At 39.9% G+C, this 17490-nt stretch overlaps 1 protein-coding gene across 5 annotated transcripts in view; it reads left to right on the plus strand.

Annotated features, from left to right (window-relative positions):
* Positions 1-17490, plus strand: part of AKAP6 (A-kinase anchoring protein 6) — a 521710-nt gene that overhangs the window by 273284 nt on the left and 230936 nt on the right. For all 5 annotated transcript variants that reach the window (XM_032344004.1, XM_032344008.1, XM_032344005.1 and 2 more), the window contains one exon: positions 16088-16210. In XM_032344004.1, the coding sequence (XP_032199895.1) occupies positions 16088-16210 (123 nt within the window). The remainder of the gene's footprint in view (positions 1-16087; positions 16211-17490) is intronic.

The following is a 17490-nucleotide window of genomic DNA, read 5'->3' on the forward strand; positions in this document are numbered from 1 at the left end:
AAGGGATTGGAGGAAAAGGATCAAAAGAGTTGAGATTTCAAGCTGAGTTTGGGGCTGAGAGATGTAAAGGAGTTTAACAAGTGGTTCCAAGGTACATATGAAATTAAGATACACAGTGGGTGAATGGGGCAAAGGTAAATGTTATCTTATATGCAAACTCTGTTGCCCAAATCCAAATTGAGAATATAACATCATTAAAGATCAAGCCACATTTTTTTTTTTAAGGATAATAATCTTTTGTGTATATTTTGTCACAATGCCCGGAAAAACCTGTGCGTTAACATTGCCAGTGGATTCGTTGAGACACTATGCCAAGGTCATTGCTCAAGGTTGGTAGAAAAGAACTGTGGGGATCCAGAACAAATTCCTTTCCTGGCTCATACATTAGGAATGTTTCAGTCCTGCATCGCTTTGGTTTCTGCAGAGCCTTAAAGGGTTTGAGGCTTTATCACGATGATGTAGCGCCACCGTGAGGCTACATCCGGTTACTGCATCTAGTTTTTGGCCTCTAAAATATATAAAGAAGAGGTGCAGTTTTTTGGTTTATAGTTTCACACATGAAACGAAAGTAGTTTTTTGTTATTTTCTTAGCATGGAAGGGTTATGATTAAATAATATCTTGTTGTGTCAAGATAGTTAAAGTGCCTAACTACATTTTTCAGGAAGTATTTCTGTGATGATGAAAATCAAGTGTTGCATTTTTTTTTTTTTTATTCAACTAAAAAAGTTCCTGGAATATTAGTGAATTCTTCTCTATCCTTAAGCCTGAAGTCATGCCCCTGCATTTCTTTGGAAAGGTAACAAAACAAAATCTTGATATTTATGGCCCACTTACAAAATGTTTAGGCAAGGTACTAAAAGGTTTATTCATTCAACACATCATTGCATATTAATTCTCAAGAAGAAAAATCCCTCTTTGAAACAGACGCTCTTCCGTTGTATCCCCATTTTACCAGTGAGGACAGAGAGGCATAAAGAAGTTGGTCATTTACTCAAGGGTATAGTGCTTGCAGGCAGGAAGTTTGGCTCAGTTTACAACCCCCCACCTTTTTAGTTATGAAAACTTGGATAAGCCTTTAAAAGTTTTGTGTTTAATCTCCTAATATTTAAAATGGAATATTAATTAATTAGTTATCATTGCTGTTGCATAGATTATTCTGTGAAAAAGAACAAAGGGTCACTGTAAACGCTAAAGGCTACATAAATACTAGTCTTGTCATTTGTGTGATTTTGTCTATGAATCCAGGTAATCAGCATCAGCTTTAGTAGGAAGAACAAGAATAAGAATCTTTATTCTGCCACTAAGTAGTATGGTCACCTTGGAAATTTAACTTCTCAAGCCTCAGTTTTGAAAAGTAAATGTTCATAAAGAAGGTGAGGTGGTTGGTTGACCTGCAAGATACTTCTTAGTTTTGAGATTGCATGGGATTGATTATGACGCGATAGGACTGAGCAGCTGTTTCTCAGTAAAGTACACAGTGGAGGGTATCCCTTCCACATGGCTGGCTTTCTTTTCCTCGGGATGCTGGGTGACTGGTCCTCCAAAGATCCTAATAGTAAGTGAAGGGGAGGCCATGGCATCAGTGAGCCTGAAGGTATGTCGGTATTCCTGCTGCCGTCCCAGCACTGTGATATGACAAGAACCAGACATCCTACAGGAATCTGGGGCCGGGCTAGAGTTTGTAAGATGGCAAGAGACCAGTGACAATGGTGATAGTAAACAAGCAAGTAACCCAGTAAGAATTAGATAGGGATTAGCCTCAAATTATAGCAAATGAGGTCAGCTAAATGAAGCAGATAGGAAACATTCACCTTGGCAGACTCGCTATTGTGATGTCTTAAAATTACCTGTCAGCACTGCTTTTGTGCTGTTCAGACAGCATGGGGAAAAAATCATTCCAAGAGTGTGGGTTCTGTGTCAAGGTCACTCATGATGTCAGACTGTGGCTGAGGCTGTGGATATGACTATATAAAGACGATTGGCCTGAATTTTGCATGGCAAATAAGCAACTTTATCCAGGAAAGATGCTGCCTGTAAGCTCAGGACCATGTGCTTTCCATCTCTCATTTTGATTCAGTCATGTGCACTATTTTTTGAGAAGCTAGTGGCTTTACCATTTGCCTTCATTATTTATCTAGGAATAAAGGAAGCTGTTGGTATTTTCTTTTTTAATGCTCTGGAGAGGTGCCGCTCAGAGGTGGTGCTCTGGTATTTCTGATTTGTCTGGAGACTTTATTCAGCACAACAACACTTGAAAGTTGTGTGTGTGTGAAAGAGAGAGAGAGAGAGAGAGAGGCAAACAGAGGAAGGTGTATGTCACAATTGACAATCTGGTATTCCCTTTTTTTCCTACTAGATACAGCCCATTACCTTATAGAAGTAAAGCTGATAAGTTGAATTAACAAAAGTATTTTTGTTTTGTTTTCTTTATTTTCTATACCAAAGGGAAGACTGTTTGTACCCTTCTAAAACAAAGTCTAATTAAAGCCCTTTTCCTTATCCTAGACTTACTACATCTTTGGTTTTATATTGTTTGGTGCATGCCCTTGTATTCAAGAGACTGTTGACCAGGGCCTTCTTCATAGGATACAGGACTCATGAAAAATTACATTGTGCCCATTCCTCTTTTTGGAGACACATTTATATGAGGGAAGTTGAGCTGGCAAGAACTCCAAGAGTAGTAGTAGCCTTGCTCAAGGTGTCAAAAAAGAGGAATATTCAGCAAAGTAATAGAACTATTTGGCAACAGAGCAGGTACATTTGGTGGGAAGAGAGTTCTGGAACCCTCTGTAGTAATGGGCGGGGGGGCTTCTGTGGTGCTAGATGGCAGCAGAGTAGAGTAGCTAAGAATATGAGGTTGTCTCCACCAAGTGGCTTGGCCTTGTCCCAGTTTCTTCCTCCTAGGGTTAAAAGTGTTCTCTTCCACATAAGAGCTGTGACTGTTAAATGTGTTAAAACGTGTAAAGAGGCGAGATTAGCGCCTGCTCTGTAGTACCCATTCAAAAAATGTTAGCTCCTGTGACTGTTGTTGTTACTAAGTAGCGGCCTCCCCCATATAGGCCACTCTGATGCAAACTGGCACGTTTCCTCCAGATCCCCTGCTGCTGCCTCTGTACAGCCTCACTGACTGCATGGTGTACCGCAGCAGTCTTTTAGCTGGGTTCTCTGGTCTTAGCCCTACATTCTGCCTTTGGGGATCAAATGTCACCACCCTGTTTTCCCTTCTCACTTTCAGCTGTCTTGGTCATTATGACACTTCAGACCCCAACCCACGATGATTAAGAACTTTTCTCTCTCTTCTTGGGAACTGTGCTGGTTGCCCTAGAATTTTACATCTCTCTTCTCTGTGAGACTCTGGGCCTCCCGTCTTGACAGATGATTCTTATATTGTATTAGAGATAATTCTTTTCTAATTGGCCCAATAATTTTAGTTAATGCACTTCTTGACATTTTAGGAAGTTTGTGTAGGGGGATTTATGCTATGAATGTGTGTTCAGACAAATAAAAACAAGCTTCTAGTTTATAATATTGTCACACAACAACCTTATAAATAATATGTACTAATTTATTTATAATTTGTATTTATACATATTTATACTATTTATTTATAATTATGTGCTTATAAATAACAATTCCCACAGCACTCTTTAATCAGAGGAAGGGTCATTATAATATATTACAGGAAGAAAAAGGAAGGGCCTCCAGGAGGTTGAGAATTATCCCTCAAAGCCCTGATTGTTAAAGATGGAAAGGTTAAGAAAGTATCTTGGAAAGGCAGTAATAGGTTGGGGTCCTCTGTTGGGAAGGAGACATTTGAACTCAATCTTGAAGGACAGACATGGCAAGTGGAGCGGGAGACACTGGGAGAGTGTGTGAAGGTCAGCAAGATGAGTTTCCTTTCTAACTAGAAGAGAGAAGGTGAATCATATGAACATGTATAGCTTTGAGGGAGGCTCTCTATGCAAGAGCCACAGATGTGAGCAGTCAGAAAGGCGTGAGAAATTGTTGAGCTCGGTACCCTCATTTTGCAAACAAGACCTGCATCCCCCAGTCCAGAGTACTTCTATGAGAACCTCCTGTCTCCTGGTTATACCAGATCTTGCAAGCTTGTTGCAAAGGGGCAGCAAGTACCTTTTTCAGAGATCAATGCTAACATGTTCCTAGTGCCTCATGGCTGTTGGCTTTTTATTGTTGTAGCCCTCAGAGACTTTGAAGCCGATTCTCCTTCTCTGAATTTGGTGTGTTTCCCAGTTGATTTTAAGATAGGGCCAGGGTTGGAGGCGCCTGGGTGGCTCAGTGGGTTAAGCCGCTGCCTTCGGCTCAGGTCATGATCTCAGGGTCCTGGGATCGAGCCCCGCATCGGGCTCTCTGCTCAGCAGGGGCTCGAGCCTGCTTCCTCCTCTCTCTCTGCCTGCCTCTTTGCCTACTTGTGATCTCTCTCTGTCAAATAAATAAATAAAAACTTTAAAAAAAAAAAAAAAAAAGATAGGGCCAGGGTTGAGAATCACTAAGACAGGCACGGAAGTGTCTTCTGGAGTGAAGCAAGTTGAGTGCATTGCACTCGGCGTGTCCTAGTTAGATATGCCCCTATACACTGTCCCTAGGTTCTCTTATCCATGCTTATGGCCTCCAGCACCAGCTGTATGCTGCCTCCTTTCTTGTTCCACACCTCAACTGAGTTCAGAATGCCAGCTCATATCTAATACTATGCTCATCATCTGCCTGTAAGCGGTTTCTTCCTTCTGAATTTTTTACTGCATCTTTCAGAGAATGGTACCTCCAAGTAACATGAAGTTGGCAGTCATTTTGGATTCTAACAAATTTCTCCTCCCTCACATCCAGTTGGTCCTGTCCATTGTAACTTGTCTCTCTCTGTGGCCTCTCACAGTTCCTCCATGTCCCACTGCTGCTGCCCGAGTCCAGCCCTCACCAGCTACTTCAGGGTATAGTGTAGCAGCCTTTTAACTGGCTTCTCTGGTCTCAACCTTCCACTCAGCCATCTACTCTCTCCACTGCTTCAGAAATCCAGTGACCACCACCTTATCCTCAGGATAAAGTCCTGACTCCAGAGTATGTTCTGTGTGGTCCTGTCCTTGTCAGACCGTCCAATCTCATTTCCCAGTTTTTCCCTCTCTGACTCTGGAGTGTGAGCCATGCTCAGCTACTCAGTGTTCTCAGAATGAGCTGTCCTCTCTCAGACTTTATCTGCCAGGAATGTTTTTCTCTTTTCCTCCCAGTGCCCTTTTATTTCTTTTTTCTGAATCATTTACACGTATCTTTCGTGGCTCAGCTTAGTTGTGATTTCCTCCTAGAAGCCCTCCCTGATGCCCCAAGACTGAGATAAATGTCTTTCCATTGACTCCTAAACATTGGGATCATCTACAGCAGAGGTTCCCAAGATCCTTTCAGCAGGCCCACAAGATCAACTATTTTCAGTTAATACTGAAATGATGTTTGCCTTTTTCACTCTCATACTGTGTATTGTAGAGTTTTCCAGAGGCTATATGACATATGATATTTCAGTAGATTAAATGCAGAAGTAGAAAATGGGAATCCAGCTGTCTGTATCATGCCAGACGTTAACCAGATTTGCATACAGCTAACATTTTGAAAACACAGTTATTTTTCATAACAGTGTGTTATGTTAACATGTGTGTAATAGATTATTTTAAGGGATTAATAAATATTTTTTAAATTTCTAAAATGAATATTTATGGTTATAAACCAACAGAAACAAAAGTTCTTTGGGGCCCTTAATAATTCCTAATAGTGTAAAGGAGTTCTAAAAGTTTGGCAACTGCTGATCTATGTTATCACACATATCGCACTTTATATTACTGTGCTCTGAATTCTGTAAGAGAGGAGTCTGTGTTGTTTATATACTTGAGTTCCAGGCCTGAATACAATTTCTGATACACAGTAAGCTCTCAATATTTTTTGAGTAAAGAACCTAATACACATGTGCACATGTATATGTACGTACACTTAGAGTTTGAACAAAAGACAATTTAGTCTTTACTTGACCTCACTTAATGCTACCCAATTTAGATAGTATATACGATTAACCAAACCAATACTACTCTGAAATTTTGTGTTAGTTTTAAAAGCTCTATTTCTGTCCTTTTTTTTTTTTTTTTGAGTTCTAAGAATTTTGTCAGAAAGATGTCTCTGAAAACTTAAAAATTCAAGCTCTGTTTTGAATACACAGCCCCTGAGTTCTTCTGACTTGACTACCTACTGGATGCGGGTTATCAGTCGAGTACTTAACCTTGCTGAGCCTCAGTTTCCTCACCTGTAAAATGGGGAGCATTGAACTAAATGGGTTCTAAGGGCCTTTTGTAGACTTGTTAATGCAAACTTTTCTCCTTTCCAATCACATGCATTTAGATAATACTGCTTTCTGCCTTCTTGGCTCTAATGATAGGGTAGTGGCTGAATTTCTATTCTTTCCTGACTCACCACCCTGAAATTCTTTGGTAGAAAGGTGGCAATTTTCTTCTTTTTAAAAATTTATTACTGAAGTATGTAAATGACATACAATGTTATATTATTTTCAGGTGTACAATACAGTGATTCAGCAATTCTGTACATTACTGCTCAATGCTCACCAAGATAAATATAGTCAGCGTTGTCACCATACAACATTGTTGCATATTGTTGACTATATTCCCTGTGCTGGCTTTTTGTCTCCATGACTTTTTTTTTTTTTTTTTTAGTTGAAGGATAGTTGACACACAATATTACATTAGTTTCTGGTGTACAGCACAGTGATTCAACCAGTCCATACCTAATTACGCTCTGCTCACCACAAGTGTAGCTCCCATCTGTCACCATACAATGCTTTATAATACTATTGACTCTATTCCCTGTGCTGTACCTTTCATCCCTGTGACCTATTCATTCCATAAATAGAAGTAATAAATGTTATCTCCCACTCCCCTTCACTCATTTTGCCCAGGCACCCAACCCTTTTCCTCTGGCAACCACCAGTTTGTTCTCTGTATTTATGGGTCTGTTTTTGGTTTGTTTGTTTGTTTGTTAATTTTACATATGAGTGAAATCATATGATATTTGTCTTTCTCTGTCTGAGTTATTTTACTTAGCATAATGCCCCCAACATCCATCCATGTTGTCACAAATGCCCCCTACATTATGCATGTTGTCAGCCTTTTTATGGCTGAGGGATAGTCTTAGATATACATATATGTACCACATCTCCTTTAATTGTTCATCTATCGGTGAACACTTGTGTTGTTTCCTATCTTGGCTATTGTAAATAATGTTACAATAAACAAATAAACATAGAGGTACATACCTCTTTTTGAATTAGTTTTTTTGTTTTCTTTGGATAAATACCCAAAGAATCAGTAGTGGAATTACTGGTTTATATGGTATTTCTAATTTTAATATTTTTAATTAAAGATTTTATTCATTTATTTGACGGAGAGAGACACAGCGAGAGAGGGGACACAAGTAGGGGGAATGGGAGAAGGAGAAGCAGGTTTCCCACAGAGCAGGGAACTTGATGCGGGCTCCATCCCAGGACCCTGGGATCATGACCTGAACTGAAGGCAGACATTTAATGACTGAGACACCCAGGTGCCGTCTAATTTTAATTTTTTGAGGAAATTCATTCTGTTTCCCACAGTGGTTGCACCAATTTGCATTCCTACCAGTAGGATTCCCTTTTCTCCACATCTTCACCAACACTTGTTATTTCTTGTCGTTTTGATACTAGCCCTTCTGACTTGGGGTGAAGCGATATTACTTGTGGTTTTGATTTGCATTTCCTTGTTAGTAATGTTGAGCATCTTTTCCTATGTCTGTTGATCATATGTATTTCTTCTTTGGAAAATGTCTACGTAGGTCCGCTGCCTGTTTTTAATTTAGATTGTTTGGTTTTTTGGTGTTGAATTCTTTAAGTTCTTTATATATTTTGGATATTAATCAAGCATATATCATAAACACTCCCATCTTGCTACATGCGTTCTTGTTCTAGATATTTGATTTGCAAGGAGGTCTCACTCATCCGGAAAGTAGTTAGAACTAATCTAAATATAGGATTATAACAGCATTTTCAACTCTGTACTTCAGTGTCAAAGAACAGTCCCTTTTTGAGCAGCCTCAAAACTTTATGGACATGTCAGGAAATGTTTATTAAAAGAGATTAATTAGCTCCAATTAATTAGGTCAGGGGAGACTGAAAGCTGTAGAGCAAAGAAAGACGAACAGGGAAAGAGAAGAGGAGAGGAAGGGGGGGGAATAGCATGAAGGAAAGGGGACAGGACGCCGAAAGAAGGGGGGACTAGGAGAAGAGGAAAGAGAAGAAAAAGGCAAAGGACAAACAGTGATCAAGAAAGCAGGAGAAAAAGGGGGGACTGAAAAGAGAGAGCACAGAGCGTGGGGACTCGTCTAGAGCGGCGGCAACTGTGATAGGACTGGGTGAAGCTGCGTCGCACCTCCTGGGCTCCTCACAGCAGCTTGGGAAACAAGAATGGGCCACAGTGGACGTTACTGTCCTTTGTTTTTCTTTCTGGAAACCTCATGGGAAGACCTCTGCTGAGAAAGGCCGTGTAGGAGCTCAGAGCTTCGGCTCTGGAACAAAACTACTTAATATCTATTCAGTGGCTTTATGACCTTGAATAAATTACATAACTCCTTTAGGCTTCAGCCTCTTCATCTGTACAAGAGGGAAATTCGTGAAGACTAAATGACTACATAAGTTATTAGAGGAATAGCTAGTAGATAGTTATCATCCAAATGTTCAGTATCACTATTTATAATACTAGATATGAGAAACTTACGGTTAAAGCATTAAGCTATCATAATCCTAAATTCTAAGGTGTGATCATCTCAGGTCCTCTTTGGGGATTCCGAGGCAGATAAAATTGACCTGATTTGCTCATTCGGTGCCTCTGGAGGATTGGGGTACTTGAACTAAGACCTCCATTAGAGTAAGTGAGCAATGCTGTGGGGGCAGTCCTACTCTCCGGGAGGATCCCCAGCTTCAGCGCTGTGAAAGTGTGCACAGTTGTATGAGTACTCAAGCTGGTCTATACTTCAGTTTTCCCATCTATAAACGAAATAGTTTGGGAATCTAATAGCATAGTTTTGTTGTAAGAATTGAGTAACTGCCTGGCACATAGTAAGTGCTCAATAAATATCGACCTGTTATTTGTTCCTATTTATTCCCAATTCTCTTATTCATTCCTGTTTTTATTAGACTTTGATGGTATGCATTTCAATCTTGTTTTGCCCTAACATTAGTTGATTACTTCTTTGTATAAACCAGCAGGGAACAACTGAGCTCACGCTCTGGATTAGTTGGAGGAAACTCTTTCCCACTGTGAGAAGCAGGGGTCTTCCCGGGCTTCTCTTTTCCCAGTTGAAACTATTGTTAACAGTATTTGGAGATGATGAATCAGCTCAATTTATCCTTTCTACATGATACTGAGTTCAGAATAGAACTTCCCACCTAGTCAATTTCAGATAATACCATTCCATGCTCTCTCTCTCTCTCTCTCTCTCTCTCTCTGTGTGTGTGTGTGTGTGTGTGTGTGTGTGTGTCTTTCCAACCAACAGCCTTTTACTTTTATTCTGGGATAATTTTATCAGGAATATTTTTATATTCTAAAGTCATCCCATTCAACCTTTAGAAAAGAAGCTTAAGTATTTCATAAAACATTTCAGTGTTAGAGTTTTCTTGTGCCATCAGAGTTAAAACTGCCTTAAACCATTTCATTTTCTCTTCAATCTTTTTTCCTAAAAGCACACGCCAAATCCTCCCTTCTGTCAATTACTTACACGGTGTTAGATGTTGTGGGTAGGAACACAGGTAAACGTGTCAGGTGGTAGAATCCAAAGCACCTCTTTTAACTCCGTGGCCTTTTATCTTGAGCTTCTGGTCTGGAGTGGTACATTAAGTGCCCAGATAGGTGGTTAGGGAAGGTAAATTGCATTTTACTGCTCTTGTGTAAAAATCTAAATTAGGCATTTCATATAGGAACTACGTGTGTATGAATTAACCAGAAACAGAGACTAAATATATACGTTGGTAAATATACATGTAAAATCTCAATGCATGTTTTGGCTTCAAAATGGAGTTCTAATTTTTCCAGTTATTGGAGTCTAAATGAAGCTTCCTTGTGTGTAGGGTAAGAGGATTACGATAACTCGTTGGTAGCCATTGTTAATGTGAAGATTGGCTCCAAAGCATGTAGCCTGTTTTGAGAAGTTAAGCCAGATTATTCTAAAACTTTTCGCTATTAATGGAGAAATGTGATTCCCCCTCAGACCTGCTAGTGGAACAAGGAGACAGGAAACCTCTGCTGACCTGCAGTCTTAAATGCTACCCCCTCCGTGTTGTCCCAGTTGATGACCTGAGACAGAAGTTACAAAATGTGTTGTTTCAGCTAGTATTGTTCAAATGAGATCATTCAGTGAAATTTTGAATCTTGGAATACTATAAAAGAGGTAAATACATTTTAATAAAGGTTTAAAAGATTCAACAGCAAAGACTGAACAATTTTTCCATAAATATACTGAACATAGTTCACTTTTTTGATGACCTTCAGTGCGTCCCTGTCTGAAGGCAGCTAATTTGATCTAGATGAAGTCAGACATCGTGTTGATTTCTTTGTCCACTGAGAAATGAGAAGCCTTTTGAGGGTATAGACACACACACACACACACTCTAACAACGAAAAGAAATAAGTAGTTGAGGTCCTTGGCTGAACTCCTTAGAACCAAGGGCCATCTTCTCTGTGATTAAACTGAGTCAGATTTATCTGTAATTGAGGCTCTGTTAGAATTGGCTAGAAATTGGTTAGAAATTCCAGCATGTAACTGCCTTACATTTTTGGTTGAAATTTTCCATGAGTTACAAATGAAGTTTACAGTGATTTTGGCTTGTGGGGGGGGGAAAAAAAAAAGGTGTTTGTTCCTTGCTAACCATCTAGCCTTATCAAAGATCTCCTTTGAGAAAAATGAACAGAAAACACTAAAGGGGAAAGATTGAGAGCTTAGAAAATTTTACCCCAGTGCCAAGACTGTAGGGCTGGGAAGAATTGTTACTTTTCCTTCATCTGGGTTAGATGGCATGCTTCTGAAAATATTATTTCTAGAGGTCAGTGTGGTGCACTGAGAGAAACCCAACTGTGGGCTGAGATATGGGTTTGGGCTCTAACTACACCAATTCTTGCCTTAGGCAAGTCACTTGCCTTCTTTGACCCTCAGTTTCCTTATCTGTACAATGACCAGAATCAGCACCACTCCACACACTTGTGACAACATGGCGTTTACTTCCTGTTGTACATGTTCCCCTTTACCCTCTTAGAGAAATAGGTTTCCATTTCAGTTTGGTCTAAAAATCATGGAATTCTATACAAAATGACCCCCTAGGCTTTCAACACCAGAAGGCCGACACCATTTCCCATTTCCTACTGTATTGCGGGCTTCTGGTCCCATCCCTGATGCAAAGAAGGCTCTCTTGTCTTATTCCTGCTCCAAATAACAGGACTTGCTGGAGGGTGACAGTCATCACCCTCAGTTTGTGTTTAACCAAACCGGGCTTGTTGTAGAGAGAAATAGGTGGGAAAATCAAAGAAATAACAGGCATTCTTAACCTGTCATGAGAGGGTAGCTATTTGCAAGACTCGAAGGTGAATTTTCCTTGTGACTAGAATCTTCAAATATGTGTTAACCAGCTGAAGGCCCTAGCAACTCATTTTCTACAAACCTGAAAGTGTGCGTTTGCATGTACTTTGACGGCGCTGCTTGGTCTTTAAAGAGATTGATGCTTCAGAAAGTTTGAAAGTAAGATTTTTAAGAAGCACTTCATTAAGGAACTTTTAAAATGCAAATGATTTGAAAGTGGGAAGTGTGCTGTTGGTGGTCATCGGGTGGTACCAAGGCTGCGCGCATTCTGTTCTCTCTCACGTTGCACAGCCAGGTTTCCTTCTGGGTGTCGAATCCTGGCTTGGCCTTAGTGAAGAGTTTGCAGATTCTCAAAACATGGGTCAGATATGAATATGTCAAGGAACCCATCCCAAGGGATACAATTAAGGGGGTGGCCTGGGAAGACTGGGGCCTGTTGACTGAGTCCCACTCAGTGTGCCCCTACAGAGCTTGGTGGGAGGCAGAGAAAGATAGTGGAAGAAGGGGCAGAAAGGGACCGCTAGGAAATTGGTGGTCGAAAATGACAGGAGAGAGACTGAGCAGGTAAGATACTTCGGCAGGAGTTTGAACAGCAAAGGCTAGAGGTGTGCACCTTCCAAGGGTGTGCAGTTCAGCCTGTAGCTCTGAGTTGGATGTGTGTAAAATGTGCTTTTATATAATGCAATGATAGCATTGGATTGTGTCATGATGGAAATCTGAGTTTTATACTCATCTTGGACTCTCAAAGTAAGTCAGTGTGAACTCAGAATATTAGAGAAACAAACACAGATGGGTTAAATACTACAAATAAGAACAAATTTGGATACACACAGAATTCTGATACAGGCAGAATACATTTCACAGAAAAATCCAGGAGAATAGTCCAACTCTTTTATTGATTGTCAAAATTTTTCGACTATTAAAATTACTTGAGTCGAGTAGGCCAGTGCTGAGACATGCTTTATATTCTGCTGAAATTTTTGCTGCAGTGATATTTGTTTTTTTTATTCCCAACAATGTCCATCAGGGTGTTTTACACAGAGTAGGCACTTAATAAATATGTGTTAGAAAAGTGAATGAGTGCCCAGTGTTTGTTATGCTAGAACTTGATCTGTATTATAAAATAAATATAATTTTGTATTTTCCCCCATTTTTCTATGTTGGTATGTATGTCACCTCATTTTCCTTCATTCACACAATTTCAAAGGGCTCTCGCAGAGCTTCTAAAAATTAGCATCAGATATTAGTCATATTTTGCACCCAGATCTGAGTTCTCCTGCACATTGTCTGGTTCGGTATATTGAGTGGCACTTAGTTGGTCTTTCTAAGGAGAGCGTCTCCTAATAGGGGGATAGTACACAGGACATTCACCGTCCACGACACAGAACACTGACATGAGTGCCAGTACTCATGTCAAGGGGCTGAGAGAGGTGGAGAAACAGCAGGGGACAAAGTTATCAAGAATTGGATGGACTCCAGAATCATTTGCCTTTATGATTTCTGTCTGTATTTTTGTGGCTACACGTCTAAGCAGGAGGAGAGGTGGAAAGCTAAGAGCTCCCTAAGAGGGTGGAGTGTTTAGCTTTTTATTATAAAATTACAAAGACTTTCCAGGTTTCTATTATGATGCATGAAACTTTTTAGCACTGGCGAGAAAATAGTTGAGAAAAGGTACAACACATGAAAATCGGTGAGGTAGGGATAGAATTCAGAGGAGACCCAGAGGGAAGCCTTGACAGGACCTCTGTTTCCTCTGTGTCAGACAGTCTTGGTTTTGCTCTCTGGCTAGGCTCTGCAGAGAGATCATCCAGAAAGGTTCACTTGGGTCCCATGGATTTACCTAATCTGCATCTCATGGATTTCAGCTAACTCTGTAATCATGGTTCCGTTAGGAAAGCTGTCACACAGTGTATTTAATACTCTTTGGCTGAGACTAACCTTTTGTGTTGAGATACCCATGCAATCACATAGACACACATTGTTTTGTTTGCTTGTTTTTTGGAGGAAGAGAAGATGATAAATAGAATATAACTGGTTATATTCAAATAACATCTTATACTCTTGGTCCTCTTGGATTTAATCAGTTGTCTCCAAAATAATTTACTTTCTGACTTAATTTTCTCCACCAACCAGTTTACAGATAAAACCACTCAAGTCCAAACTTAATAGTAAATACTACTGAACAGTATAAAATGCTATTTCATCTCACAATTATCAGCAATCTAGACTCTGATATTCTGAGGTTCTTTACATGATATTTCTGTAAGTCCATCTGGCCAAGAAAGAGTATCTTAATTTTTCACTGCCTTTAATTATGAGAACATCAAGAATTAGGACTTCAGTTCTAACACACTCTACCCTTCTTTCTGCTCATAGATTTACTGTACACATCTGTAGGGATCTATGGTTAACCTCAAGTCAGATAAGAATTTCTTATGTATTCTGAGCCGTGGGCAGTCTTCCAGAAAGAGGGACTTGGGGAGTGATGTTTTAAACAGGTGGGAAGCTTAACTGAAAAAAGTGAGGCTGAAGTAACATCTGTGTTAAAAGACTGCAGTATTTTAACAAAGCACCTCTCAGGTTTACGGAAATGCAGAAAAGGAGAAAGAGCAGACAAACTGATACCCTAAATATTTGAGAAAGGGCAAAAGGAATTACTTGGCATGGATTCCTGGCATTTAGAACAAGATACAATGTGGGAAAATTAGAGAAAAGGGTGAGTTGGGTGGGTCATGAGACAAATGTATTTGGTAGGGGAATGTGTCATGTGGAATTCATGAAACCATCCCTGTTGGATATGTTTTTCACCTCACCTGGAAGAAACGCTTCTGAGTGATGACCAAGGGAACCTCAGTGATGTTATTAGCATGGGGTTGGAGGCTAGGACTTGAGTCATGTTAAACCAGCTCCAGACCAGCCAGCTGCAAATGCATAGACCTTAGCTTCTAATTAAGATGACTCTGGCATGGTTATTTCTTACTGGCTTTACCAAAACAACCTGATTAGAGTAGGCTTTTAAAAAGATGGGTGCAATTATCTTCCGATCTTGGCACAATAGAGATAAAATAGGGAAAGTGTTGGGTAACATTTAGCAACATGAGAAAACAGAGGGTAGTCTACCAGGTGGGATGATTGGCCGAGCTCCAGGTGGGTCAGTGACATTCCAGAGCGTGCTGGGACAGTCTGATGGACTCTGTGGTCCTCCATGCCCACATCGCTGCTCTGTCTCCCTTTGACAGACAGGAATGTGTTTCTGAGAGTTATTTGTCTGCCTTTCTCTTTATCACCCTCCTCAGTCCCATTTTCTGTTTTGTTAAATAATCATTTTGAGGCCAGTCAACTGTGGGGATTAAAGAGTTATGAATCTTAAACTATTATTTAGGAGAAAACTTAGTAACAGAAGCCTAGCTTCTGAGAAGCACGATAAAGAAAATGAATTTTCACCTAGTCTCAATTTGGTCTCAGGATATTCTCAGTTAAGCATCAAAAATATTAATCAAAATTAATCAAAAGGCAAATGTGAAGAACGGGTTAACTTTAATAGGGAAATAGCATCCCAAGCCGTTTCAGTGAATACAAGTGTAGAAGCCTGTCCTTGCTCCCTTCAACCTCCAGGTGGTGCTGTTTACCTAGACACGGAAAGCAGGCGCCCAGCCCCATTTCTTTCCTTTAGGTTCATAGCCCGGCTTTCATTTTCTTCAAAAATATTTTCCGTTTGTACAGATGTGTTCTTTTAAATGGTCAATAAATTTTTATAACCACTACTTGAAAAATTGCAAGATTATGTGATTTGTGCTTCCTAGCTAAGAATATTTCTTTATGTGAAGGACACACCCAGAGTCAGGTGTTTAGGTTTTTGCTCATTGATCCCACCTCCTCTACCCTTCCTTGCTTTTTAGAACCCAGACTGAGCCGCAGACAGTTGGGCTGTCAGTAGAACTCATCCAAATCCCTTTAAACACTTATGTGATTTAGAAATAGATTTGTAGTTCAGTTAAGGCAACTTTACTCCATAGGCTTCTGAGTAAAGAACACCATCTTTATGGGAGTGCTTTTATCCCCCAAAGCCGGGGAGTGTTCCTCGCAGGGCTGACCTGATTTTTTGGTAAGGGGGCACTTGTCAGACACCAGAAATGTTTTGATGATCAGAGGGCACCTTTATAAAGACGCCCGACAATCCAATCCAAATTCCTCAGAAAAAAATGTTCCTAGGGAAAAACTGAAAGGGAGTGATGCACAGTGTCTTTCCATTTTGATGAATTTCAAACCAGGAATAATGGAAACTCCATTCCACAGTGTGGAACTAGAATGGGAAGGCAGTGGTATCAATTTTATCCTCCGTGAGGTTTGGAATTTTTAAGACTGGCTTTAAAGTAATGATCAACTAACATGCTTTTCTTGTCCCCCCCCCCCTTCTTTTCTGTCACAAAGGGGTTTGTAAACAAGCTGGATGAATTCATTCAGTGGTTAAATGAAGCCATGGAAACCACTGAGAATTGGACACCCCCTAAAGCAGAGACGGATGGCCTTAAGCTGTACCTGGAGACACATTTGGTAGGCAAGACTGTGTTGCTTTTGCTGTTAGTAATAGAAGGATTTTAATGCACTGCTTGTTTGTTTATGGGGAATATCAATTTTATTTATCAGAAGTCATTATATGCTAATGAAACCAAGTTTTAATGGGGTAAACTGCAGAAGCTGAAAATTTACAGGCATTTCAAGTAATATACTATGAAATTTAAATCCTCCATATTTCAAGCTATTTTTTTCAAAACTTTTTCCAGAAAGGTAAGTCATTTACTTAAAAATACCTTAGAAAATTTGCTCGACTCTTGTTCTCTAAAGCCATGATTGAAGGTTTTTCCTCTTCTGAAAAAAATAAATAAATGAAAGAGATAATTTTGATGACCATTCTAAGCTTTCTAGAATTCTTGTAAAATTAATGAACCTCTCATTATCAAGAGGGTCTACATTATCTGTTCTACACTGGGTTATTTTAATAAAATATTTAAAACGATGATCTCCATCATTTTTGCTGCTATGTGGTTTTTTCAGCATATAATTAATACAACTGTCATTACACTCGTCCCTGTGCACAGGGAAAACCATGGAGGGGAAGTAGAAAATACTTGGATGAATATGCTTCTGAATATGTTAGAAGCAAGAATTATAGACTGGGGGACATTTGATGAACCTCATGAGGTTTTTACTGAATGCTTCAAATGGCCGATATCAATTATGAAGGGGTGGAAACCAAGTAGTGGAGTGTGATAAAGCATGAAGAAAAAGCACGTTGTCCTAGGAAATGAAAATTCAGGCTTTAAGGATCTCATCTTTATTCCTTTCACCGATAGCATAAAATTGACAAAGGCAATGAACACGAATCCTTGGGTACCCAACTGTGGGGTGGATTTTCTGCCCCTCTTACACACTCAGAATTTGGATTGAATAAACATTGTGTGGGAGTCCTATGTGTGTGCGAGTTCGCAGGGTTCCAGACGGTTCCCTATGCTGTTAAATGAGAGAATGAGAGAGCGGGAGATGGGGGTGGGGTGGATGTGGGGAGAAGAGGAGACGGAGAGTGAGGGTGTGTTAGTCTTTTGGTGTTTGTGGTTTGCAGTGTGTTTTATATCATTGCAAGTAAAACAGCCTCAAAATCCTATTGCTGCATGAAAATAGCTTCGTGAATGATAAAAGGTGACAAAACTATGTGTAAGAGGATGAGTGTATTGCTTCTCTTGTTAGAGACCTGGGTTGATGGTGTGTAAAAATGCCAGTGACCCTAACCACCTCTCTTGTACATGGGTTTTTAAATATTGCCCTTGGTACTCAAT

The sequence above is a fragment of the Mustela erminea genome, chromosome 5 (genome assembly GCF_009829155.1).
Source record: "Mustela erminea isolate mMusErm1 chromosome 5, mMusErm1.Pri, whole genome shotgun sequence".
Lineage (NCBI taxonomy): Eukaryota > Metazoa > Chordata > Mammalia > Carnivora > Mustelidae > Mustela > Mustela erminea.